Source organism: Protopterus annectens, chromosome 16.part0 (genome assembly GCF_019279795.1).
Source record: "Protopterus annectens isolate FY-2018-M chromosome 16.part0, PAN1.0, whole genome shotgun sequence".
Taxonomy (NCBI): domain Eukaryota; kingdom Metazoa; phylum Chordata; order Ceratodontiformes; family Protopteridae; genus Protopterus; species Protopterus annectens.
In genome coordinates, this window is record NC_056750.1 from 160,635,284 (window position 1) to 160,663,280 (window position 27,997).

A 27,997-nucleotide genomic window follows, 5' to 3' on the forward strand; every position below is an offset into this window, starting at 1 on the left:
CTGACCTCAGAGAAGCATGTCTGCCTTTACACACACATACTGCTGCCTGGACTTATAAGGTGCATAGCATTAAGGACCAGCAATTGCTGAAGAAGCTCATGCTGTATGAATACAATATCTAGTGCTCTCTCTAAGTCTTTACCAATCAGTGAGATTGAGCTGCTTCCCTTCTCTCACAGATAGACAAGCTAAAAGTGGTCACGCCGACTCTTCCTCCATAGCCCACCTCATCTATCCTTCCTCCATCACATTATCTGAACATGGGTCATTTCGGTCATACTCAGGACTTCATCCCTGTTTGCCACAGGAACAGGCCTTTTTATTTCATTCCTATCATCATTACATGGTTTGTTTACTTGCACTGCAGTTTTCTTATCAACTTGTTTAGTAAGTTCACAAACCCCCACACTGTGACTTTTATTTCTGGATTGAAGCATGTAAACAATCCATAATTTTCCCGCTGAGCATATCTCTTTATTTTTTGTATCTAAGTCAATTCCTGATCCACTTCAAATTATTGATCCCACCACCATTGTTTTGTTTTCATCATTACCTCTCTAAGCTGAATTAAATTAAATATTTTCACAAACTCAACATATACCACATCCACTAGATTACATGTATTTGATAGACTTTGTTTATTGTATTCTGAACAGAATTGAAAGCTATAAATCTACTTTTAGTTGGCTATATTGTCAGTGTTACATTATGTCCTTTCCCAGTGACAATTCTCACCATAATATCACCTTAATTTCAAATGACATTCTCTTTCTACTGCTTCAAGATACTCAAATGGATTTTTCAAAGGTTCATAGGTTGGTACTAGGCTATCGGCCCTAGGGCCTATACAAGCCTAACCATAGCAATTCCCTGGCTATTTCCCCTGTCTAGCAGAGTGACTGATGTGATTCCCTGGGTGAATTTCCTATCTTCCATCCAATCATCAAGTTTCCTTTTGAAGAGGGCCAAAGAGGCACTCTGCTTGACATGTATGGGCAGTCTATTCCAGAGTCTGGGTAGTCTCTGAGTCAGGAACCTATCCCTCCAGCATCTTTTGTTCATTGTGATGACAAGGTTTAGATCCATGGAGCATGTGGCGCTGAGGGATTGGGATTTATTTAAGTGTAGCATGTCCAACAGCTCTGGGTTTGACATGGCCTTGTATGTTAAGCAGAGATATCTAGATCGCTAGACAGATGATATGTGACAGAGTATAGCTGGAGTTTTTTTAGATGGTCAGCATAGGGCATCTGCTTTAGGCCTGTGATTGTTTTAGTGAGGTATTTATGTGACCCTTCCAGTTGTTGCAGATGTCTTGAGAGGTACATATCAAATGGGGCATGGCATTCTATAATGGGCCTAATCAGGGATGAGTACAGTGGGACAATGACCTCCTTTTTTCTGGATGAAAAGCCCTTAGTGATGAGGTGTACCACATAGAATTATTTCCTGACTGTTGTGGTGATGTGGTTATCGAAGGTGAGACCACTGTACACCTGTGTCCCTAAGTCTCTTATCACACTTTCAGTGTTTAGTGTACTGCCACCTATCTGGTAATTCATGGGTACATGTTTTTTCCCAAAGGGGATAACTATACATTTCTTGGCATTGAGCTTGAGCCTATGGCTCTGGCACCAAGCATCTGTTTCTGTAAAGCCCTTTTGTAGAATCATTTGGGGATTCAATAATGGCTCCCAGTATGCAGTCATCTGCGAACTTTGTTAGCCAGAGTCCCCTAATGTTGGCCTGTACTTCAGAGAAGTAGATGCCAAACAAGAGCGGTCCGAGGACTGAACCCTGAGGTACTCCACTTGTCACTTGTCTGGAGCTGGATTAGGAGTCGGCTACTTTTACAGTGTGGATTCTGTCAGTAAGCCAGTTAGCAACCCATCGAGTGACATACGGATTAATGCCCAGCTTAGTAAGTTTATCTATGATTCCAGAGTGGGGGATGGTGTTGAAGGCCTTGGTGAGGTCCAGATAAGGGTGAGGTCCAGATAGGCTGTGTGGACTGCGTTACCCTTGTCGACAGCTCTGGAGACTGATTCAAAGAAGTCAGTAAGGTTCAGGAGATAAGATCGGCCCTTCACAAACCCAAACTGAGTGGGGTCCAGTGTTTGAAGGTGGCCAATGTTTTTGTTTATAAGTTCCATAATAATACGTTCCATGGCCTTGCAGATCAGGCTCATCAGACTGATGGGGCAGTAGTTCTCAGGAACCAAGGTGGATGCCCCCTTGTGGAGTAGGATAACTGTAGCTGTGCACCACTCGGTGGGCACGAAGCCCGAGGTGAGGCTATGATTAAACATGACACTTAGGTGAGGTGCCAGTTCATTTTGTAGTTCATGTAGTACACAGCCTGGGATGCCATCTGGTCACATGGATGCTGTATTCTTAGCTTTGGAAAGTGCATTTTTTATCTGTATGGCCATTATTACCAGAATTTGGCAATCTCTTGGTATTGAGATGGGCCCTTTAGGGAGTGAGAGGGGGATGAAGTTGGCACTGAATCAATCTGCCAGGATATTGGCAATATCCTTGGGATCAGTATATCTTTTGCCATTCTGTTGTAGCTCAGAGAAGATCTGAGCATTGCCATTTAGATTCTTGACATAGTTATAAAATGCCTTGCGTCTGTCTTTGGAATCTTTGGCAATTTTATTTTCATAACTAGCTTTGGAGGATTTTATGAGGGATCTCAGCTTCTTACTGAGGCTGGTAAGGGAGTTTTTTGCATCCTGGGATTTTCCTCTTTTCTGCAACAGTTTCTTCCTTTTGTTGTAAAGTTTGTTTATGGCAGGGGACCACCAGATTGGCTTCCTTTTTTTGTAGGAGAGCATCTTGGTTCTATTTGGGATGGCACAATTCATGCACAAGTGGATGTGCTCGTACAGTGCCTTAGTGTAGGATACAGCAGTCGAACTTTCAGTTCCCGTATGCATGGGTGTCATGAAGTTTGTCACTTCTGACTTGAGTAGCATAAAGTTGGCATTGGAGAAGTTTTTTACAGAGGTTTCCTTACTGGGGGGTAGAGGAGGAATGTGGATGTCAAGGGTGATTAGCTTATGGTCAGACCTGATCAATGACAGGGTGACCATAGGTGTGGAGCATCAATTTCCCATGTTGGTAATGACCAGGTCTAGAATATTGGACCCCCTGGTGGGACTATGGATTAGTTGATATTGGGCATTGGAATTTATGAATTCCAAGAACCGTTGGACAAAGGTGTTGGTACATGAGTAGTTTTCCCAGTTAATGGCAAGGTAGTTGAAATCTCCCAGTATTAGGGTGTTTGGTTGTATCTTAATATTTTCCAGTATGTCTAGAAAGGTGTAGTAAGAATCTTGGGGCATGGTGGGGGATCTGTAGAAAGCTACAATTTGGATTGCAGTCTTACCTAGTATTAGTTGCACCTGGAGAATTTCAGACGCATTGTGTTGGGCAACTAGCCTGGTAGTGTGAATATCCTTAGTGAATATGGACACTCCTCCCCTTTAGTGTTTCAGTCTTGGTTTGGTGGTCAAAAAGTGTGGTAAGAGTTGTAGCCTGGTATTGCAGGGTGCTCTCTGGAGCCTTGAACCAGGTCTCAGTTACTGCACAGATATCGATGTTCTCCATTTTTAGAAGTGTCCCGAGAGAGTGCATTTTGAGGTTTAGACTTCTAGCATTGAGTAGCATTACCTTCAGATTTTGCATGCTTGTACGTGTTACGGTGGTGGTTTTGTCCTTTGAACTTTGCCTAAAAAAGGCACTATAGGGGTGGCAAGATCCTTAGCCAGTATCATGAATCCCAGGGGTGAAAGATGCAGACCATCTCTGGCAAAGCATCATGGTCTGTCTATCATGTTGTCCCAGGCAGACAGATACTGGATCCCCTTTGAATGACACCAGATGCTTTGCCAGTTGTTGAAGTCAATCATTTTGTCCTTATACTGTGGTATAATTCTGGGTGAAGGCAGGATGCTACTCAGGGCTAGGGTCATACCTGCCTGTGTCACATGATCCGAGAGCTCTTCCATGTCTCTTTTAATGTAGTCCAGGGAGGTACGTCTTAAGTCATTCACTCCATCATGGACAATGACAGAGTCATATTTGTACTTGTTGTAGAGTGACTTGAGTGCATGCGTTATGTGGTGGATCCTGGCACCCGACAGGCAGCTGACTGTAATTTTCTCCTTGTTCAGCCTGGTGAGTGGGACATCAGTGTGCCTGACTATAGAGTCACCTATAACTAAAGGGTTGGGTATGTTGTCTTGCCTTAGGGGCTATTATTGGGTAGCGCATTGGTGTTGTGAGCTATGTGACACTTTGGTTGTGATTGGTGTTTGTTTACATTTCAGTTTTGGAGGTCCTTGTTGCTTGTGCAGGTCACTGTTAAGGGCCTCCACATATGATGGCTTAGTGTTGCTATGTGAGGGTGTTGATGGTGTGGGTTTAGAAGGGCTATGTGCTGCTTGAAGTCTAGTGCGGGTGTTAACCTTCTCCTCTTGGCTGTCTAGTACAATCTTGGGTGGAGAGAGCTTTGCTTCCAGTTTGGCTATTTAAGTGCATCTCTCTCTGTTGTCCTATATATTCTCATTTTTATCATATTTTTTCACTGGCTCATAGGTATTAAGAAATGTAGAAAACTAAATTTCAGATATGTGCATGCCTGTCAGAGAATGTAAAAATTAGTGTTTTTCTATAACATTTTCATTGTAAACAACATTACATTTCTCTGAGAAAAGAATATCATTTTATGTCTTAAATCAACCTCATTTTATATGAGAATAATGTTTAGGTGTTATTTCATAATTATATTATTCAGACACGTACTGAGTCATTTGGCCTGAAAAAAAACATTTGAAATGTGTATGTTTGTTGTAACTTGGACGGGAAAAAGAGAGCACCAAAATAAATAGACAAGACTGTTAGTGGCACCTGTCAATAGAACACCAAATTACATAGCAGTGTCACTGGTGTAACAGGTAGCACACTCACCTTTGATAAAGATGGCTGTTGTTCTACTCTCATACCCTGTAGATGGATTGTTGACACACTGTAGTGTATCATATGTTTATGTGGGGGAGGGGGATGCTGCACTCCTGAGTCATCCTTTGGATGAGACTTTAAACCAAGGTCCCTTTTCCTTGAGTTGGTGGTAGCTCAGGTGGGTGTAAAAGCTCCCACAGCACTCAATTAAAAAAAAGTAGGGAAAGTTCCCCAATGCCATAGTACATTTCCTCTAGAAGTATAAATACCACCTCAGGTCTCCCCTGAAAAGAGGCCACTGGCCTAGTGGGACTAACCTGGTCAACAAAAGTATAGTAAATAAAATAAATAAATAAATCTATTTAGTGGAATGAAATATTATAGAAAATGTATCAGGATAGTATATCATGACTCACAACTATATGTTATTCTTAACTGGTGGTTCCAGCTGTAAAGACACATGCACTTTGTCTCCATTAAATGGAGTTTACCTGCACATGAGACTTACTAAAGTGTTTGTGTGTGAGTCATAAGTTAAATGATAAAAAAGGAGAAATGCATCAGACTTTTACTTCAGATGTAATGAAAACATGAAAAGAATTATTGTAGACAATTATTGTACTCAGAATACTTGTCAAACATTCAGCATTCCACCAACAATGGAAATTAAGCATTATGCAAAATGTCAAACTGTGTCAGGGAGCTCCTCTAAAATAATTGAGCTGCTACTCATATGCAAAAAGACATACTGGTGTTGGCATTTGAGATTTCATTATGAAAAATTCAGGTAGTAACAGCAGTGTACTTTGCCACAAAATATATGTAAGATCTCTCCTTCATCCTCGGGGCTTTCAGGGCAACTCACCAATGAATTTAATCAAAATATGTCATTGTCATCACAGCATATTATAATTGAAAAACTTTTATTTCTGGAGACATTGAGCTTTTGTACTACTCACATAATAGCGATGCAACAAAATAGTATTCCATGCCATTACAGTGTTCTGCATACTGAGTAGATGTTCAGACCAACACACCCAATGAGAAGTAGGTATAATCTGGATTGTCTGCCTGAGGCAGTGAACACCTATGAAGTAAGGTGACCTACTGCTTGTATATAATAGGCCATATCCTAGCCCTTCTTTTAGATTTCATTATGAAACTCTGAGGAAATGCAATAGGATAATCCACTACAAAAAGTACCCTCATACTATCTTTAAATTTAGCGACTGCACATGATAACCGGTTTTCTAACCACACTACATTATACTTTTTGTAAATATAACACTCCCTATAGACATTTACTTAATCTAGACGGCTCTCTATCTGCGTACGGCGCCTTCAATTTTGTTATTTAGCTTAAAAGCCTCTATAACAGCGCTTTACAATTATACGGCGCTTTACACTTTGTTATTTAACTTGAAAGCCTCTATAACAGCATATAGTGCTCCAACTCTTTGCCGTTCTGCTTTTAAACTTATTTTTCGGCTATATAACAGTGGCGTGACGCATGGTAATCCTGTACATTTAAATATAAACTACTAAAAGGGTTACGAGTCCATGGTATATCGTTAGCCACTATATCCGAGCAGATTGTGATTTCTTCTTTTAACCTACATATATACTAAGCGTTTGCACAAATATGTTAACACATTGTATTATATTTCTAACGAATACCTTTTGCTAACATACTACTCACTATAGAGTTTGTATAATTTAATAGCCTCCACAACAGAGGACAGCGCTCTAAAGCTTTGCTGTCCTACCTTCGCCTTGCTTCCTTGAGCTACACATTCTGTGGTGGTGAGACCCTTGGTTAGGCCAGATTTTATTGATATATTCTGCAAGGGTATGAAGATTTGGTTTACCCCTAGCTAGTGAAATAGTATAGATCGTGGGTTCTATGTTTTAGCTACATCCACTTCAAGTGACTGTATCTTACTGTTGTTACTATGATTTATAAATGAATTGTATCAGCTGTTTTACTATTAGAGAATTCAAGTTTAAATATAACAGTGTTTAGTACTCCTTTTTAATTTAAACTTTTGTAGAAGTTTATTAGTGCTCTCTTGTTCTTTCCTCACTGTCTTCCTCTCTCCCCCAGATATCCTCCAACTTGGACTAACTGGACCCAGCTATTATCCTATATAAGTGTCTCTGTCCTCCTGGAAGACCAGAACTGTGTCCAGTAAGCCCCAACCCCATAAATCGTCGGGGATATCATCCAAACTTAAAAGAAAATACTGTCAAAGTATGTTTGTACTACATGTTTAATCCTAAACTTCTCAACTGTGTGCCTAGTCTACCTACTTGCCCAGGACTGCCAGCAGCCAACAGCACCAGTCCCCATCAATTATTTGACCAGACCCTCATTCTTTGCACTGCCATCACTACCATTGTTATTCCCATCTCCTATCCTTTAATACTACTTTTTCCCTTCCTATTCCCTTTTTTACCCCTTCCTTTACCTCCATACAACTGAATCTAAACCTTCGACCACTAGGTGGCACCCTTCTACTTCTATGTTTTCCTCCCTTTCTGCTCTTTGTCACACTTACTGGTTATGCTGATCTCTACCTGTATCTTTTACTCTATTAATTACACTTTTCCTTGCCCCTGGCCCTTGTCAAACCACCCTCCTATTCCTACTTGTCTACTATAATCTGCCATATCATCTACCCCATAGTTCCTACTATTCACATTACCTGTTTTAACTTACCTACTGTTATTCTACTTTACTGATTGTTTTCTTCTGAGCCATTATCTACTCCTTTGTTTCTTCCCGCTCCGTTAGCCTCAAGGCTCACTCCGCTCCCCTCCCTGCCCCCAAATCCCACCCGCCCCTAGTGCCTCTAGCTATATCCCTCTTGTAACCACACCCACTTTCTCCCTACACCAATCACCCACAACTCCCTAGACACACCCCCATCAGCATATCATCCTACTGTCACCACACCTACAGCTAACCCAAAATACTACACTTCTTCTTCTAAACACACACCCCTAGCTCTATTCCTACTACTCTTTACTCCACCCAACCCTATTACTCTTTCCTTATCCACTACACAATAAACTCACAAAACACATAAGACAACCAAATCACATAACACCAAGTAACATTTTAGTCATGACTTTAAATCCCCCAGCTATCTCTATTTTACTATTACTATCTCTTAAACTATCATATCTTTATTACCTCACCCAGCCTCCTACTTCTTATCATTCACAACTTTATCACACAACTTACCACCTGAACTCCCCTCTCTCACCCTTAAACTCTCCTATTTCTCCCCATCTCTACCCAATAACACAACTTCTAACCTTCTCATTCAAAGTTTTCCCCTCACTGAGAAACCCCATCCCCATAGTAGTTAAAGACCCTCTGACCATCACTACAGATCCTAATCGCTTCCTCACTCTACTCAGTTTCCTTTCTAACCCAATCTCTCATCTCATCACCAGCCTTCTATCTGGTGACATCCATCCCAACCCTGGCCCCTCCACCTCTTCCTCCTCAAACAGGCCAATATTATTTACTTCTCTAAACTCACAAAGTATTGTCAATAAAGTCCCTACCCTTCACGCATGGCTCATGTATAACAAACCTGACATAGTATCTATTTCAGAAACATGGTTAAAACCCTCTATAAAGGATTCTGAAATTACTCCACCTAGCTATTCAATCCTTAGAAAAGACAGGACCCAAAAAAAAGGTGGTGGAGTTGCTCTCCTATATTCTTCTTCCTTACTAGTTACCCCCTATAACAAACCTACTCCAAAATTTAACAATGCTGAAGTACTCCTCACTCTCCTTCAAGTTAACAAGCACAAACACATCTGTCTAGCATCCCTTTACATCCCCCCAGGGGACAATATTTCAACACTTGAAAACATCCTCTCATGGCTCTCTAACAATATCAGCAATGAAACCATAATCTTAGGAGATGTAAACATCAACTGGGCCTCCATCCAGTCTTCAACCAACCCTTTTAACATCAACCTATTTAAGTTTTCCCAGCTAATCAATACAATAACACACCCATCAACAAACCCCTCCTGTGGCACCATCCTTGACTGGATTCTAGTGTCACATTCCCACTATTTCTCAGACAGTGGTACTCTTCCAGACCCTCTTAGTGATCATTTGCCTACTTTCACTCGCCGTCTCCCTTGCATCTCTTACCGAACCCATAATTTCATCACTACCCGCAATGACAAAAACTTCAACCCATCAACCTTCATATATTCTCTAAAAGCAGTAAATTGGAACAATCTAAAGACACTACCTTTAGAAGACGCAGTTGCTCACTTCAACTTTACCTTCTTAGAAATACTTGATTCCCAAGCTCCTCTAAGAACAAAAAGAATAAAAACAAATTCTGCCCCCTGGTTAACCAAAACCACACTATCAATCATGCGCCTTAGAGACAAAGCCTGGGGACTCTATCTGAGAAATAAGACCCCAGAACAACATATTGCTTACAAAACCCTTCGAAATAAAGTAAAAAAGCTTATAATCTCTGACAGACAAAAATACTTCTTCACACTCCAAAACAACAATAAAACCAACCCACAAAAGTTTTGGAAGGGAATCTCTACCCTCCTAAACCCCAGCAAACCACACACCCCAACCCCAGACCCAAATATCCCAGACCTAGATCTAGCTACACAGTTCAACTCCTTTTTCATCGACTCTATTAGCAAACTCACATCCTCCTTCTCACACCCCTCCTCATTACCTAATACACCCCCAATCTCTCCCACAAACAACCCTCCCATCATCACCACTTCCTCCTCACTCTCATCTTCTCACCATCCATCTTCCACCTCTTCCACTACTCTAACTCCCTCTTCACCCATATCTTCCTCAAAATCTCTCTCTCCCAACTCTTCTCTATTCTCATTTAAACCTATTCCCACTTCCACCATAAAGAAACTCCTTCAGAAACTGAAGCCGTGTACCAATGCTCCTGACAACATTCCTTCTTACTTCCTAAGTATAGCCGCAGAAGCTATTGCCTATCCCATCAGCATTCTAATCAACCGCTCCATCCAAGAATGCACAGTGCCCCTACTATGGAAGCAAGCCTTCATCATCCCCCTCCACAAAGGAGGCAACAATTGCAACATCAATAACTTCCGTCCTATTGCTATCCTGTCGCCCATATCTAAACTTCTGGAAAAGTGTATCCAGCTTCAACTCCTACCACATCTCTTAGATAACAACCTTTTAACCCCTACACAACACGGATTCAGGCCAAATCATAGCACTATGACAGCCCTCCTGTCCTTTCTTGAGACTGTTAATACAGCACGAGACTCCGGTCACATTGTTTCCACCTTACTACTAGACCTCTCCAAGGCCTTCAACACTATTTCACACAGCCTGCTCCTATCCAAACTGTCAGAACTTAATCTCTCTCCCTCCTCCATAAATTGGTTCTCCAGTTATTTATCAAACAGATACCAAGCTGTAATATGGAAGAAAGCCACTTCCTCCTTCCTTAGCACCCCCACTGGAGTTCCCCAAGGATCTATTCTTGGTCCCATCCTCTTTAACATATTTATAAACGATTTCCACAAATCTATCCCATTTGCAAACATCATCCAATATGCAGACGACTCCACCATAATCTGCTCTGCCACCTCCACCTCTCTGCTCCAAAAACTTACTCAAGAAGCTTTCTCAATTACCGAGCATTGGATGAAAATAAATCACTTAGCACTCAATGCCTCCAAAACAAAACTAATGGTATTTACCCCCTCCAAATCTACTTCTTTCGTTATAAACTCTTTCTTAATTACCAGCCAAAACAACTCACTCTTGGAACTGGTATCTGAAACTAAGCTACTAGGTGTCCAAATTGGCAATCAGCTTAAATTCAACTCCCATCTACAACTAAATATTAAGAAAACACACCAAAAAACTAGGTATGCTCTACCGGCAGATTCAGTATCTTACTAGATCATCCAAAATCACTCTCGCTTCCTCCTTTCTCATCCCCTCTCTTCTTTACGGGGCTCCACTACTGACTAATCTTCAGACCTCTCTCAAAAGCCAGCTTTCCTCCTGCTATAACAAAATTGCCAAATTCGCAAATAGCCATAGGTCCTCCACCCACCACTGTTCCTCTCTCCATAAACTAAACTGGCTCGAACTACCTAATCATCTTATCTTTATACAGCTGACTTTAGCTCATAAGCTCATTCTTAACCCCTCTCTTTGTCCCTCCCTGTCTTCTGCCTTCAAAATGCACCTACCAAATAGAGTCTTAAGGTCCAACAATCAAAACCTACTCAAAGTTCATAAACCATCCTATCCCCCAGGTAAAAACTTATTATCCTCTAACCTGTCCCGTCTCTGGAACTCACTCCCACCATCCATTCGTACCACCTCTAATCACTACATATTCAAAAACTCCCTCCATACACATCTCAGGTCCCAATGGGATTGTTCCTGCTCCCACCCCTCATAAATATATGGCATCCAACCTCCTCTATGCCTTCATACTCAATTTTATCTAACAAAGCTTGTGAATAACTACTCTGTAATGTAATGTTATGTTCCCTCTCAATTACAACTCTGCTATGTAAATCACATTACTGTCTCAGTTCACTTACTTCACATTAATCTTCATTTATTGTAATGTTGAATGCTTCTTGAATTTTGAGCAAAATGTTTTATCTACTACTTGTATAATTATCATTATTTTAGCAATCTTGTATGTACCTAATTTTGTCTGTGCTGGAGCTTTTCTCCCCAGGACTCCATTGAAAACGGGTTCTTTTGGCCCAATGGACTATCCTGGTAAACCAACTGCAAATAAATAAAATAAAATAATAAATAAAAAAGTAGATAAAGCTCCTATTCTAGCCTCAGGAATTTCAATGCAGCAGTATGCTGAATTCAATCCTACCACATTACTAAAAAAAAAGAAATTTTAAGAAATTAAAAAAGCTAAAGTTCAGCATTATAGCTATAGGTTCATAAGTTCATAGGTTCATACTAGGCTATCTGCCCAAGGGCATTTATAAGCCTAGCCAGAGTTTTGTGGCTTTTGCCACCCCTTTAGTTTGGAGGATACTATGCCCATTATTTTGCTGTGCCTCTGTCAAGCAGTGACACTGAGATAATCCCTGGGGTATATCTGCGATCTCTCATCCATTGGTCAAGATTTCTCTTGAACAAAGCCAGCGAGGTGCTCTGCCTCACATGTACCGGGATTTTGTTCCACAGCATAGGGAGTCTCTAGGTGATGAATCTGTCCCTCCAGCACGTCCTATTAATAACCGTGTCAAGGTTTAAGTCTCCCGCCCTTGTAGTTCTGAGGGATCTAGATTTTTTGAGGTGAAGCATGTTCATCAATTCTGGGTTGGACATGGCCTTGTATGTCAGGCACAGGTCACCTCTGAGCAGACGGTAGGCGACTGAGTAGAGCTGAAGTTCCTTCAGTCAGGCAGCATAGGACATATTTTTGAGACCCTTTATCCTTTTGGTGAGGAACGTTTGGGGCCTTTCCAGTTGCTGCAGGTGTCGTGTCAGATACATTCCGAATGGGGCATTGTACTCAATCATTGGCCTGATGAGTGATGAGTACAGGGGGACGATGACTTCCCTTGATCTAGATGCGAATCCCTTCATGATCAGGTGGGCAATGTAGAAGGTCTTCCTAACTACTTTGGCAACGTGAGTATCAAATGAAAGGTTACTGTCAACCTGGGTACCCAGATCCCTGATAACCTCTTCTGTGCTTAGTGGGTTGCCGCCTATATGGTAGCTAGGAGTAACCTTGTTTTTCCCGAAGGGTATGACTATGTATTTTTTGGCGTTTAACTTTAGGCCATGGTTCTGGCACCAGTTTTCCGTTTCTATAAGACCCTTCTGAAGGATATCTGTGTCAGATGTGTTCTCAACTATGGCGCCCAGTTTGCAGTCATCTGCAAATTTTATCAGCCATAATCCTCCTGTGTTTGCTTGTACTTCTGAAAAGTAGATGCCGAACAGGAGAGGGCCCGGGACTGAGCCCTGTGGGACACCACTTGTGACAGGCTTTGAGTCTGACATGGCGCCAGCAACTCTGACCCTGTGGGTTCTGTCACTTAGCCAATTTGCAACCCATCTTGTGACGTATGGGTTTACATTTAAGCTGATGAGTTTTTCAATGATACCTGAGTGGGGTATTGTGTCGAAAGCCTTTGCCAGGTCGAGGTAGGCTGTGTGGACTGCCTTTCCCTCATTAATGGCCTTGGTGACTGTTTTGAAAAAGTCCACCAGGTTTAAAAGGCATGATCTGCCCTTGACAAAGCCAAACTGGGTCAGATCCAAAGTCTGCAAGTCTCCTATGTGTTTATTTATGAGTTCCATTATGATCCTCTCCATAGCTTTGCAGATCAAGCTTGTCAAGCTGATGGGACGGTAATTTCCCGGGTCGGTGGAGGCACCTCCTTTGTGAAGTGGGACCACAGTTGCTGTACGCCACTCCTTAGGCACATATCCTGAGGTGAGGCTAAGATTAAACAGCTTCCCTAACTGCGGGTTTAATTCCTCATTGAGTTCATGGAGCACACATCCGGGGACACCATCTGGTCCCATGGATGCTGTGTTTTTTGCCTTGGAAAGAGCAGTTCTCACCTGAGCGTTTGAGATGTTTGGGGGGCTATAATTCTCTGGTATAGATATCTCATCTTTGGGGAGAGTTTGCACTGAACCTGTCAGCCAGTATGTTGGCAATGTCTGTAGGTTCAGTAATTTTTACATAATTTTGAACTAATTCTGAGCATATCTGGGAGTTTCCTCCCAGGTTTCTAACATAGCTAAAGAAGGCCTTATGATTGTCCTTTGAGTCCTTGGCGACTTTTCTCTCAAAATTTGCCTTGGATGATTTTATGAGAGATCTTAATTTTTTACTTATAATGATCAAAGGTGTTTTCCCTTTTAAGGATTTTGCTCTATCTTGTAGTAGCTTCCTCCTATTGTTGTAGAGCTTGTTTATGGCTGGGGTCCACCAAACTGGACGCTTGCCTTTGGTACAAAGGGTCTTTGTTTTGTTTGGGATTGCCTGATCCATGCAGTCCTGTAGGTGCTGGTAGAAGGCATTTGTAAGTGATTCAGCGGTTTGAGTAATGGTTTCCGCAGTCTCGGGGGCCATAAAAGAGACCACACTAGCCTTTAGAAGTGTGAAGTCAGCTTTTGAGAAGTTCTTCACTGTGGTCTTTTTTATCTCAGGTGGGGGCGGGATGTGGACTTCTAGTGAGATTAGTTTATGGTCTGATCTCACCAGTGAAGGGTACACTTCCGGTGTTGAACATTGTGACCCCATGTTCATGATGATGAGATCTAGTATGTTATCTCCTCTTGTGGGAATTGTGACTAGTTGTTCCATGGCATTAGAGTTTATGAACTCTAGGAATCTTTGGGCTAGATTGTTGGGGCTAGAGTAGTGATCCCAGTCTATATTCGGGTAGTTGAAATCACCTAGTATGATGGTGTTTGGAGATACATTTATCCCCTCCAGTGTTTTCAGGAAAGCTATGTGAGGTTCCTGAGATTGAGAGGGTGGCCTGTAACATGCTACAAATTGCAGAGCAGTCTTGCCTATGGTTAGTTGCACCTGGATGGTCTCCGATGCATCATGCGTTGCCACCAACCTTGAGGTGTGGGTGTTCTTGATGAATATAGACACCCCCCCTCCTTTCTTGGTGTTGTCCGGATTTTGGGGCCTGAACGCATGATAAGAGGTAAAGCCTGATAGTGCTGGGGTGCTCTCTGGAGCCTTGAACCAGGTTTCAGTCACAGCACAGACATCGATGTTCTCCATACTGAGAAGGGCCTCGAGTGCGTGCATCTTGAGGTTGAGACTTCTGGCATTGAGCAGCATTACCCTTAGTTTTTTTCCTTTTTTGTGTTCTAGGGTGGTAGGTTTAGAATTTGAGCCTTGCCTAAAAAAGGCACTATGGGGGTGGCAAGACCCTTTGCCAATATCCGGAAGCCCAGGGGTGACAGGTGCAAGCTGTCCCTTGCGAAGCAGAGTGGCTTGTCCAGCATGTCATCCCAGGCAGACAGATATTAGATCCCCTTTGAATGACACCAGAGTTTAAGTCAATTATTAAAGCTGATCATCTTGTCTCTGTATTGTGGCATCATTCTTGGTGAAGGTAGGATACTGCTCAAGGTCAGGGTCATACCTGCCTGGGCTACATAATCAGAGAGCTCCTCTATGTCTCTTTTCATGTAGTCCAAGGAGGTACGTCTCAGTTCGTTCACACCAGCGTGGACAATGACAGAGTCGTACTTGTACCTGCTGTTGAGAGACCTGAGTGCTTGCGTTATGTGACGGATTCTAGCACCCGACAGGCAGCTTACTGTGACCTTTTCCTTGTTCAATCTGGTGAGCGGGACGTCAGTGTGTCTGACTATGGAGTCACCAATGACGAGTGTGTCTGGCATTGTGTTTGGCCTTAAGGGCTGTGACTGTTTGGCACACTGACTATGTGGTCTATGTGTTGCATGTGTTGTGTCCTGAGGTGGCAGTTGTTTGGGTGTCTGCTTTGGTGGCCTCTGCTGTTTTGGTAGATTTTTGATCAGAGCCTCCGAATATGTCTTTGTGTATTTATGTGTATGATTTGAAGTTGTGATAGTACTATGTGAGACTGGGTTTGTGGTGTGTGTGGTTACCTTCTCCTCCTGTCTGGTCTTACCAGTCCTATGTTGAGAGAGCTCAGCCTCCAGTTTGGCTATATAGTTGCATCTCTCGCATGTATTTGTGTTTTGTGGGAGAAGGAGAGGGTTGTCCGTGTACATGAGACAATTGTAACATTGCCTCAATATTCCCAGATTCACCAGCTGAGCAGGAGAGGACACTAGCAACTGATCCCTCGACATGCTAGAAGGAAAAGACAAGGACTTTAAAAGACTCCGGGGGATGTGGGTGATCGAATGGGGTTTTTGGCTGGTGGGGTACTATCTATAATAAAAGTGCTATATCAAGTAAAAAAGTACTTTAGGAGCAAGTGCTAGGCTTTACAGATAGAGAATATTCTACTTCGGAATCAAGTAGAGCTGAGCTTTTTAGATATAGAATACGCTGGTTAGATCAACAGTACAGTTCAGGGAAGGCTATTTTAAGGGAAAATTTGAAGAGTGGACTTTAGGTAGCCCGAATAGTTTAACCTTGATTAACCGCCGCTGCTCTTGTGTGCTTCTGTGGCAACTCCACGTTAAAGCGTGCTTTATAGCAGGGGGCTGGAAAAAAAAGGAAATGACCCAAAATGGCCAATGAATTATCAGTTGGTGTCTCTAACCACTTCTCTGAGGACAAACAGGCAGCTCAGTACTCCCCACTCTCACTGGTGAGTAAAGAAACTTCCCTCTGGCCACACAAGAAAATGGAGGAACACAGGAACCAAATACAAAGCCCAGGGATCAGCAAATCTGATCACTGGAACAACTAGCTAGGAAAGTTAGGAAAGCAGAAGTATTTTGTTTTTTTTTAGTTTTTTTTACACACACAGACAGAAAATACAGTAAATGCTTGGTTTTTCGACTAAATGCTATCAAAGGCTAGTACACTTGAGTGTATTAGCCTGTTTGTTAACTTATAAGCAAAACTTTAGCTAAGAAGTGCAGTCAACAAATTAAGCAAAGAAAAAATGAGAAAACAGGTAATATAACACTAATATAAGCACAAACAGTGGTCGAAATGCACAAAAGGTCGAAAAAAGCAATAAAAAATGCTTAAAAAATACTTAGAATCAAGAAAGTCGCTTTTTCTGCTCTCTGCTGCCTTAGGAACTCTGCAGGGGACCACGAGGAGCTATGCCAAGTTCTCTAATGCCAGAAAAGCCCGCCAAAGCGTGCTTTATAGCAGGGGCTGGAAAAACAGGAAATTACCCAAAATGGCCAATGAATTACCAGTTGCTGTCTCTAACCACTGCTCTGAGGACAAACAGGCAGCTCAGTACTCCCCACTCTCACTGGTGAGTAAAGAAACTTCCCTCTGGCCACACAAGAAAATGGAGGAACACAGGAACCAAATACAAAGTCCAGGGATCAGCAAATCTGATCACTGGAACAACTAGCTAGGAAAGTTAGGAAAGCAGAAGTATTTTTTTGTTTTTTTTAGTTTTTTTTACACACACAGACAGAAAATACAGCAAATGCTTGTTTTTTCGACTAAATGCTATCAAAGGCTAGTACACTTGAGTGTATTAGCCTGTTTGTTAACTTATAAGCAAAACTTTAGCTAAGAAGTGCAGTCAACAAATTAAGCTCAGAAAAACAGAGAAAACAGGTAATATAACAATAATATAAGCACAAACAGTGGTCGAAATGCACAAAAGGTCGAAAAAGCAATAAAAAATGCTTAAAAAATACTTAGAATCAAGAAAGTCGCTTTTTCTGCTCTCTGCTGCCTTAGGAACTCTGCAGGGGACCACGAGGAGCTATGCTAAGTTCTCTAATGCCAGAAAAGCCCGCCAAATGTGTAATTCAAAATGTCAGACAGTGAGAGTGAATACGTTTATGACACTTTCTTCATGTCACAATGGCATTTTATTCTGAAACTTTCAGGCAATAAAATAAGGTGTTCTACTATAAAATATATCTAAGACTGTTGTTTCTAACTTTAGGATGCCAATGCAAAGCCTTTCTGAGTTTGACCGCAGTACTTTAACTGTTTCAAAGCATGGCATTCCATCTATCATCATCATCATTTAGCCCTTTTTTCTCATTTTTACATGGTGTTGGGGTGTCACATCAACTGTCACTGTCTCTCTCAGTTCAGTGCCACACTCCTACCTTCTGTGACACTCATGCCTGGCTGTCAGATGGCTTCTCTCACACTATCTATCAGTCACTTTACTGGTTGCCCTTATTCCGTATTGCTTTCTTCCTTTCTGCCCCAAATCTTTTTCAAAAGATTGTCTTCTGCTTTACTGCACATGTGGCTGAACAGCAGTAATCTGTTGTTTTAGATGTTCTCTGCAATTGGAGGTACTTGAGTTTCTGGTCTGATGTCCTCATTTCTTCATCTGTCCCATACTGTGCATCCTACCACCTATCTCATTCACTTCATTGTCATTGTGTCTAGCTTTCTCAGCTGGTCTGCCTTCACTGTCATGGTTTAGGTACCATATAGTAATATTGGTCACACTATACTTTTGTACATATTACTTTTCAGCTTCTTTCACTTTCTTCTGTCATACATTACCCCTGACACTCTGTGTCAGTTGGCTGCAACCCCTCTGATTTTAGCTTTGACCTCCTCATTCAGACTTCCCTTTTCCTCAACCAACAGATACTTGAAGCTGTTAACCTATTCGACTATTTTCCCTTCTATCTCAATTCTCAGCTTCTTCTGGTTTCCCCCATTTGCTGTTATTATACCTGTTTTATCTGTTCTCAGTATCATCCCATGTGCCAACAGCTTTGCTTTCCATTCCCCTTTCATTTGCTGAAGTTCTTGTTTGGAATCTGCCTGTAATACCACATCATCTGCATACAACAGCTTTGTTGCTCTGTCTCCTCCAACCTGTTTGTTAAGGTAGTCCATCACTAGCATGAACAGCAGTGAGCTCAGTACTGAACCCTGGAGCACAACTATTCCAACTGGGAACTTATTTGTGACTCTGAACCCTGTTCATACTTGTATCGTTATGTCCTTGTACACAGCCTGCATTAATTCCACCACTGTTATTGGGACTTTGGACCTTTGAAGGATTGCCCAAATCAGCTTTCTCGAGACCCTGTTACATCCTTTCTTCAAGTCTAGAAATGCCTAGTTGGACTCTTTCCTCATCTCTAGCTTCTTATCAACAAGCTACAAACCAAGAACCAAACAACCAAGTATTCCACAGGAAGAAAAAAGCACTGCGTCTCAGATCGAGTGGCTGAAGATAAGAATACCACAATGAATACAGTGTCTTAGTTGATTCCAAAAAATTCCGAGGCCAATAAACGCTCCAAAAATAGTTTATTACAGAACAAACAACCTGCGTCGACCTAGGTTTCGTCAGTAACCACTGACTTCTTCAGAACACAAGTTGAACCATACAAAAAAGCCACTTAAATACTACCCACAATTATTTAATTGATTAATACAAGAATAATTAAAAACCTAAGTTGCCTGATTATAAACAATTAATGAGCTTACCGTCCTATACTATGTAAACAATTGTGTAAATAAATGGAAGTGCACAGTAATACTTACATACAACTATATATTAATGTGCATTAAACTAATTACATCGTATATATCTCAAACCATATATTGTAATATAATATACATATAAAAATATATATAAAAAGTTAAAAACAGTTAGAATATAACAATATAACAATAATAACCGAATTGTTTGTATTGATGGATAATATAATAAATATAAGACAACTTTCTAATAAACTCCTTATTATTTAATATATGTGAACGTTGTGTATATGAGTGTAACCCATAAATACCCTTTGATGGTGTATACTAATTAAATAGTGTGACCACCATCAACTCATATCTACTGCTAATATATAATACATACATAGTATATGATAAATTAATTTTATTTTCCTTTTATATTGTACATTCTTAAAACAGGTTTTATACTTACAAATTCATTCAACCCAGGATGCTGGTGTGCATTTAACAAAATTTGCATCCTGAGTTCTAATATATCCAGGTTATACTTAGTGATCCTACCTTGTGGATCTTGCAGTAAATGAGACACACCAAAAAACTTAAATTGATGGTTGGTGTGTTTAACTATGTGCCTGGCTAATGCATTAGTAAGCTTAAGATTTTTGATATCCCCCAGGTGTTCATGTATTCGTTTCTTCAAATGTCTACACGTTTTTCCGACATAAAAGGCGTCGCAATGTTGACAAACCGCAATATATATAACATTAGCAGTATAACAATTGATGTGTTCGTGAATCCTAACAGTGTGTCTATTAATTGTCATTGCTGGACCCGTGTTCAACATATGTGTGCAAGTAGAACACCTTCCACATTTGAAATTGCCTGGTGTTTTGTTAGAATACCTGCCTACATTATAATTAATACTCTCAAAAATGTCTTTAAGTGACATGTCCTTTCTATAAATATATGTAATGTCACCGTTAAACAAAGTACCCAGAGTATTGTCCAACTTAATCAATTTCCAATTTTTCTGTATAATAATTTTAATGTTTTCTGACATACCGTTAAAAGTAGTAATAAAAAAAGGTATTGTATTAAAATTGTACCGTCCAACATAAGAATTGGTGCCCTCCACATTATTATGATGTTTGCCATTCAATATAGCTTTATACACTCCACTATGCCTTTTATTTTTCACCTCTCTCGAGATGTTAATACAAAATTCTTCCGGATAACCCCTGTTTGTAAATAAAGATATAATAAAACGTATCTCATTTTCAAAGTCCACCTCGTCACTGACCATTCTGGCCGCCCTCACCATCTGGCCTTTTACCACCGCCTTTTTCTGATGGTGAGGGTGCCAGCTATCAAAGTGCAAATAAGAATTAGAAAAGGTGGACTTTCTATGAATGTTGGATTTAACCACCTTGTTAACTTTATCATATGTTAACCTTATGTCCAAATAGGTGATACTCTCCATACTAATCTCGTGTGTAAATTTCAAAAACCAAACGTTATTATTCATGTATTCCAAAAAGACTTTTAATTCTGATAAGTCCCCATTCCATATAATAAATAGGTCATCCAGAAACCGACCGTAAAATTTGATATGTGTATAAAATTGTGTACTGAATAAATAATTCAATTCCCAGTATGTCATTATAAAGTTTGCAAACATGGGGGCACATGCCGCCCCCATGGCTACTCCACTCACTTGACGATAATAAGCACCTTCAAAATACAAAAAATTGTTCTTCAATACTGTGTCCATTAGTTTTGTTAAGACATTAATCTTATTTTGGTCGTATATGTTGGTATAAAACAACTGTTCTTCCAACCATTCTAGCCCCTTGTCATGTGGAATAACTGTGAAGAGGTTACAAACATCCATTGTGACAAATATGTCACCCTGGTTAAATTTGATGGTACTTATTTTGTCTAAAAAATCCCAGGAATCTTTCAGAATATGTGTAAATGTGTTTATACCCTTCTTGAAATGGTAATCTAAAAATTGACTAATGAAATGAGTCTTACTCCGCTTGCCGTCTACTATAGGTCTAAATTGTAAATTACTTAATCCTTTATGAATTTTTGGAATACCAAAAATTCCACTAATAACTGGGTATTCATTCTGCAAAAATGACCATTCCAATTCATCCAATTCACCTTGATGTAACATGTCGTTAAGTAATATGTCAATTTTCTTATGTGCTAGATTTATTTCATTTCTGCTAACCTCCTCGTATGCATCCCCCAACAACATTGCATTCATGTATGAAATGTAATCATTATAGTCAACTATGACCACACCATTTCCCTTGTCGGGCTTCATAATTCTAATGTTCTTAATGGACATAATGTTTTTTAATATTAATTCTTCCTTATCTGTCATGTTCTTGTGAAAGTTATTATTGTATTTGTAGAATGAATCCCTTATGTCATTTTCAGTGACTTTTTCAAATAGGGCTACTTTTCGTTCATTGGTGGATTATATGTGCTGGGTTTAGATAATCCACCTTTTGTTGTATCAACACTAATATCACTTGGATTATCATGAAATAATATTTTTAAATTTAATTTTCGCGTAAAGAGTTTTAAATCTATAATGGTGTTTACCATATTCCCTTTCCTGCACGGCACAAAACTAAAACCCTTAGAAAATAAGTTAACATACTCTCTATCAAAAACATAATGTGTGTAGTTATATAATTTAAAATCCTTCCTATCATTTGTAACGACAGTGGGCTCATTAAATAAATGGCAATCATCATTCCTATCCGTAAAATTACATTCAAGCTTCTCAAATGTTTGTGAACCAACCACAGGAAAACAATTCATTTCATGCGCTGTTGATGAATCTATACACTGTTCAAATTCCATTGTTTTGTTACCATTAGCTACTTCCGTCTGACCATCATAACTGTACACAGTCAAGTCACATAAAGAAATACTGCTGTCCATGTTATTTGTCTCTACTAGTGGATTGTGGTAATCTGTAAATAACTGATTTCCATCATGGTCAGTGATGGTTACAATACCACCAGAGGCTGAGATTGATTCACTAGTTACCACACTGCAAGTGTTACAAAACATATCAATGCTACTTAAATGTAATGAAAAACTATCCCTGCGACTTGACCTATTAACTGGAATGGCTTCCAAAGATGTCCGTTGTGCATCGTGAACCATACCGTTTTCCATGTCGCCAGATAATTGAACTGTAACCCTTCTACTCAAATTGTAAACGTTTTTCTGCGTATTAGCTTGGTTAAAACTAGTTGAAAGCCTGTTTTTATAGGTTAACATATCAATAGATGTTTCAGTCATATCATTCGATGTTAAATGGTGTTTACCTGATGTTTCTGTATCAGTCAATTTGTCCAATACCTCGTGTTGCAGGACGCCATCGGCTACTTGCGCGCCCTCCATCCATTTTTTGAAAAGTTAACTTTCCTGCTTTCATGATCCTGCCTCTGGCGTGCACCTGTCCATTCATGTTCATTCTCTTCGTCGAAATTACTTTGCCCTCTTAGACGCTTAGATCTCCTCGGGCCATCCTCATCAGCAGGACTACCAAACTCGTGTTGCCTAACTCCCTCAGTAGGCAAAGGGGAAGTGATGTCATCAAGTTCGTCAAGGGAGCCTCTCACGTTGTTTTTCCGCTCGTTACCATGTTTACGAGTGGTGCACTTAGATTTGGGATATACAAATCCCGTTTCGTATATTTTCACATCCCTACGAATCTTGCTGCTTTTTTTCTCATATATAACATTGCAGCTGTACTCCACATCTTTTATAATGTTCACGTAATTTGTATAATATTGTTCAAACAGTAAATCACTACTGATGTTCCCATTTATAGTGTCTAACTCAAGCAATAGTGATCCTATTTTCTTATTGTTGTAGGTGATCATTATATCCATCAAAGCCAATCCGGTTTTGTTAAACAGTTCATGTAAGTCGTTTAACATCTTAGGTTCACTATCACATCCGTTTGGATACCTCCACAACCTAAGTCCTTTGGGAACTATTCCCAACTCAATGTTTCTTTGGAGGTATCCATTCTCCATCTGTGTCCGCTTTAACCTAAACAGTTTGATCTCAAATTCTTTCAACATGTCTTTCATATTGAGTGACACTCTCGTGTCTTTCAGTCTTACTGGAATTTTGTCACTGTTAAACGAATATTGATGCTGTTTCCACAAATCAGTGTTATAAAGTGTGTGGGTATCCTTATGTCTTACAGCGTTGGCAAAATTCAAATCAGCAGCAGCTGCATTACCTGTAGTGTGTGTCGGCTGGGGTGTGTTTTGGGTAAGTGGCAACCCCAAAGACCCCGTGGATTCCGTACTTTGAGTAGCTGTTGACATCAACTTATTGATTAGTAAAGTATGTAACTTTAACTGCTCGTTCATCTCCTTCAATAATCCACTCACATCGACAACGCCGCCTTCGCCCTCCATGTTGTACACTACAAACCAAGAACCAAAAACACCAAGTATTCCACAGGGAGAAAAAGCACTGCGTTTCAGATCGAGTGGCTGAAGATAAGAATACCACAATGAATACAGTGTCTTAGTTTATTCCAAAAAATTCCGAGGCCAATAAACGCTCCAAAAATAGTTTATTACACATATTTGTAAATAAAGATATAATAAAACGTATCTCATTTTCAAAGTCCACCTCGTCACTGACCATTCTGGCCGCCCTCACCATCTGGCCTTTTACCACCGCCTTTTTCTGATGGTGAGGGTGCCAGCTATCAAAGTGCAAATAAGAATTAGAAAAGGTGGACTTTCTATGAATGTTGGATTTAACCACCTTGTTAACTTTATCATATGTTAACCTTATGTCCAAATAGGTGATACTCTCCATACTAATCTCGTGTGTAAATTTCAAAAACCAAACGTTATTATTCATGTATTCCAAAAAGACTTATAATAATTGTGGGTAGTATTTAAGTGGCTTTTTTGTATGGTTCAACTTGTGTTCTGAAGAAGTCAGTGGTTACTGACGAAACCTAGGTCGACGCAGGTTGTTTGTTCTGTAATAAACTATTTTTGGAGCGTTTATTGGCCTCGGAATTTTTTGGAATCAACTAAGACACTGTATTCATTGTGGTATTCTTATCTTCAGCCACTCGATCTGAGACGCAGTGCTTTTTTCTTCCTGTGGAATACTTTCTTATCAACAAGCTGTCTCACTGCAAATATTGGGTCATTGGTACTGCATCCTGATGTGAATACTGCTCATCTCCCAGATTACTTACTAATACGCTGCATAGTCATTTATCAACTGCCCTATCCAGAACTTCCATGCAGTGGTACAGGAGTTTGATACCTCTATATTGTCCACGTTGAATGTCAACTTTGTTCTTGTACACTGGCAGTAGAATGCTTATTCCCCAGTCATTTGGATGCATCTTTCTTTTCATACTGCTATAAGTACCCTCTGGAGCCAATTATCCCCTAACTCACTCAACACATTGATCATATCTGCTATGACCTTATTTGAGCCTGCTGCTTTCCCTAACTTTATTTTGCTTAATGCTGTTCCTAATTGTTCTTACTTGTTCTAGGGTTGGCTGTGTCTTGGGCATACAATGTTTGTGTGATTTTCTTTATTTAGAAGCTGCTGGAAGTATTCCTTCCATCTACCTTTGATGTCCTGTGGACTGGTGAACAAGATTTTGCTGATATTCCTTATGAAAAGTGTCTGATAACTATCTTCTTTATCTTTCTTTATCTGCCTTTCAACCTGATACCGTTTATTTGCACAATCTATTGAGACCCTTTCCAGAAGCTGATGATGTGCCTCTGATGCCTTGTTCTCTACTAATGCAACTGCTCTATTAGCCTCTGTTAGCTAAACCGTTTTCCTTCCTAACTTGGTTTGTCTTTTCTATCTCCCACTTTTTCCTCTACTCCTTTTTTTTGATGACTTGCTGGACCTTCGCATTCCACCCCCAGCTTTCCTTATGTACCGTTTAACAGACCTGGCTCAGCCACATATCTGTTCTTTAGTTCACACCTTTGCTGTTATCAGATGCTGCCATTGTTGTTGTTGTTGTTGTTGTTCTTCTTCTTCTCTTTCATCTTCTTCTGGAGGTGCTAGAACCCTGAATATTTCCATTTCATTTTGCACTTTCTCTCCAGTCAATGTCCAGGTCTTCAGCCATGTCTGTTGACCTGAGAGCCTACTCTGACTACTGCTTGTAGCTGATTGTGGCAACCAGTGCTTTATGTCAACTACCAGGTCTTCAGCGTAGTCTCTGTTGAGAGCTGAGAGCTGTTTCTTATCACTGCTTGCAGATGATTGTTGCAATCACTAGTTTATGCTATGGGCCAACTGCATAACTGTGAATGAATTTACAATTGCTGATTCCACTCTAATTCCTTTTCCTTGCTAGTAGGATGATGGACTCTCTTGTATGTGATTTTATGACTGTATCTCTTGCTGAACCATGTGTTTGGCATTTGCCAGACAGAAGTCTTTTTTATTCCTGGTGCCCCAGCCTGTGAATCAGGCAGTCCTTACATTCTGTTTGTCCCAATATGTGCATTCCTGCCCTCTGTTATCAACACCAACTCATGCTGTTCTTCTTTATCTAATAGGTCCTGCAACTGCTTCATGAGTGCACTATTTTTCTCATTATCAAAACCTTGCTATGAGGTACAAGCTGAAATTATGAATAGTATCCTATCCTTGTACTGGAGTCTGATTGCCATAAGTCTGTCTCTAAATCTGATGACATCCCTCATTTTCTTCTGAAGCCACTCTCTCTCTCCCTCTCTCTCTTACACACACACACACACACACACACACACACACACACACACACACACACACACACACACACACACACACACACACACACATACACACACATACACACACATGCACACCACAATTCCCACATCATTACTAGTCTCTGCTCTCTTGAGCAGTACAATCTGGATCCCAAGCCATGTGGTTTTGTTGAACTGCCCTTCCAGCTTGTCTCCTGGATACAGAGGAATTCCAGCCTCCTCTTTCATCACATCATCCTCTTCCAAACTATATCTTGTCACTCAGTGTAGCAATTCTCAATTCACATTGTGAGTGGTTTTACGTCCAGCTTTTGCACAATGGAGCTGTCCCAGGTAACCCAAGCAGAGCAACTGGACACTGGCCTACTAGTAGCTTATTGTCCCAAGACGTCTACACCACATAGGCCCCTTCCAACATTAACATGGGTCCCTCATGTAGGTTGAAGTACACTGGGCCTTATCACCATCACAACATCCATGCCCATTTTTTGTGGCATTACTCACTATGACTAAATCAGCTAGACTTAATTTTACATCACTGAGTGGCTATCAGTCTGTGTTCTATGTTCCCATTTCTAGAGGACCCTGTGCATCACAGTTGATGTCCAAAGCAGTTTGTCTATACAACTCTTCTCTTGATAGGCACAATCTAGAGTCTATGTTGTGGTTCACAACTCTATTATTGGGATTATCTAGAGATCAGGACTGAACCTTATACCTTGTGCATGGGAGGCAAAGACTCTAACCATTATGCCAACTGTGCATCAGGTCACTTTATGCAGTTCACAAGAAAAATTTCAGGGAATTCTAAAATGATATTTGAGGAGAAAGCACACACATGCGGTTGAAACTTCATCCAACAGTCGATGGCAGTTATGTGTGCGGACACATAACAATACACTCAGTCACAGCAGTCAGGCCATATCTGGTTTTCTTGGTACCATATGAGGTTACTAGGCTATGGGCCCTGAGCAGTCATATGTCTAGGACAGATGTTAGCCCATGTGTATGCAAGGCAGCACCTGATGCTCCCATCTAACAGGGACACAGGTGGTATTCCAAGGGTGTATATGCAGTTAACCACCCAGTTATCCAGGTTATGCCTGCTAAGGTGTAAATAGCTACCCTGCCTGATGTGGACAAGGTCTCCATTCCACTGCAGGGTGATTGTGTGGGACACACATCTGAGCTCCCAACAAGCACAGTTCATGTCACACACCAGATTGAGGGCATGTGTGTGTTAACAGAGTGGAGCATGACTTGCATTCATGCAGCAGTCCCAGCAATGTGGAGTCCGTGATTCCCTTGCATGCCACACTAAGGTCTCCCCTGAGAAGTATGTATAAAACCAGGTCGAGGGTTGGCCTTATAGCCTATCAGTGTACAGTAGATGTTTGATGCCTTGGTATTCCATGGTGGGGGACCTCTGTGATGTCACCAGCTGCTGCATGTGCTGTGTGATGTGAATGACGAACGGGGAATTATACACATTAATGGTCCTCATTGGAGGGAATACGGGGATGTTTATACCCCATGTCCCTTGATGACATACCCTTATGTATGACATGGGCCATGTAGAAGGTTTACCTTACAATGGAAGAACCATTGTGTTGAAATGTCGTGTTGCAAAAAACCTGTGTCCACAGCACCTTCATGACTGATAGCATGCCTAGGATGTTGTTAGTACTGTGATTATATGTGGAGATGTCACTCTCCCCATAGGGGTTCACAATGCATGTCCTGGTATGCGGCCTGAGGCCATGTGTCTGGCAACAGTCATGTATCTGTGTGAGACCCTCCTAGGCAGATGTCTACATCACAGGGAATGTGGTGACAGCACACAGCATGCAGTCATCCACAGATATGGTCAGACATAGGCTAATGGCCGTTACATGCACCTCAGATGTGTACATCACACATAACAGAGAAGCAAACATGGAACAACAGGTTACATGCCTAGTTATGAGTCAACTGCTTGAGGAAGATTCCCCTATGTGGAATAGGTCGGTTGTGTCAGCACACCTTTGTGCTACCCCTATGGTAACATATGGTGTGATGCATACTTGGGAGTGTTATATCTATAATGGCAGT

At 40.8% G+C, this 27,997-nt stretch overlaps 1 protein-coding gene across 1 annotated transcript in view; it reads right to left on the reverse strand.

Annotated features, from left to right (window-relative positions):
* LOC122790544 (vomeronasal type-2 receptor 26-like) overlaps window positions 1-21,489 on the reverse strand; it is a 72,165-nt gene extending 50,676 nt beyond the window's left edge. The window contains exon 1 of the mRNA XM_044058093.1: window positions 20,812-21,489. Within this exon, the coding sequence (XP_043914028.1) occupies window positions 20,812-21,489 (678 nt within the window). The remainder of the gene's footprint in view (window positions 1-20,811) is intronic.
* Between the last annotated feature and the right edge of the window lie 6,508 nt (window positions 21,490-27,997).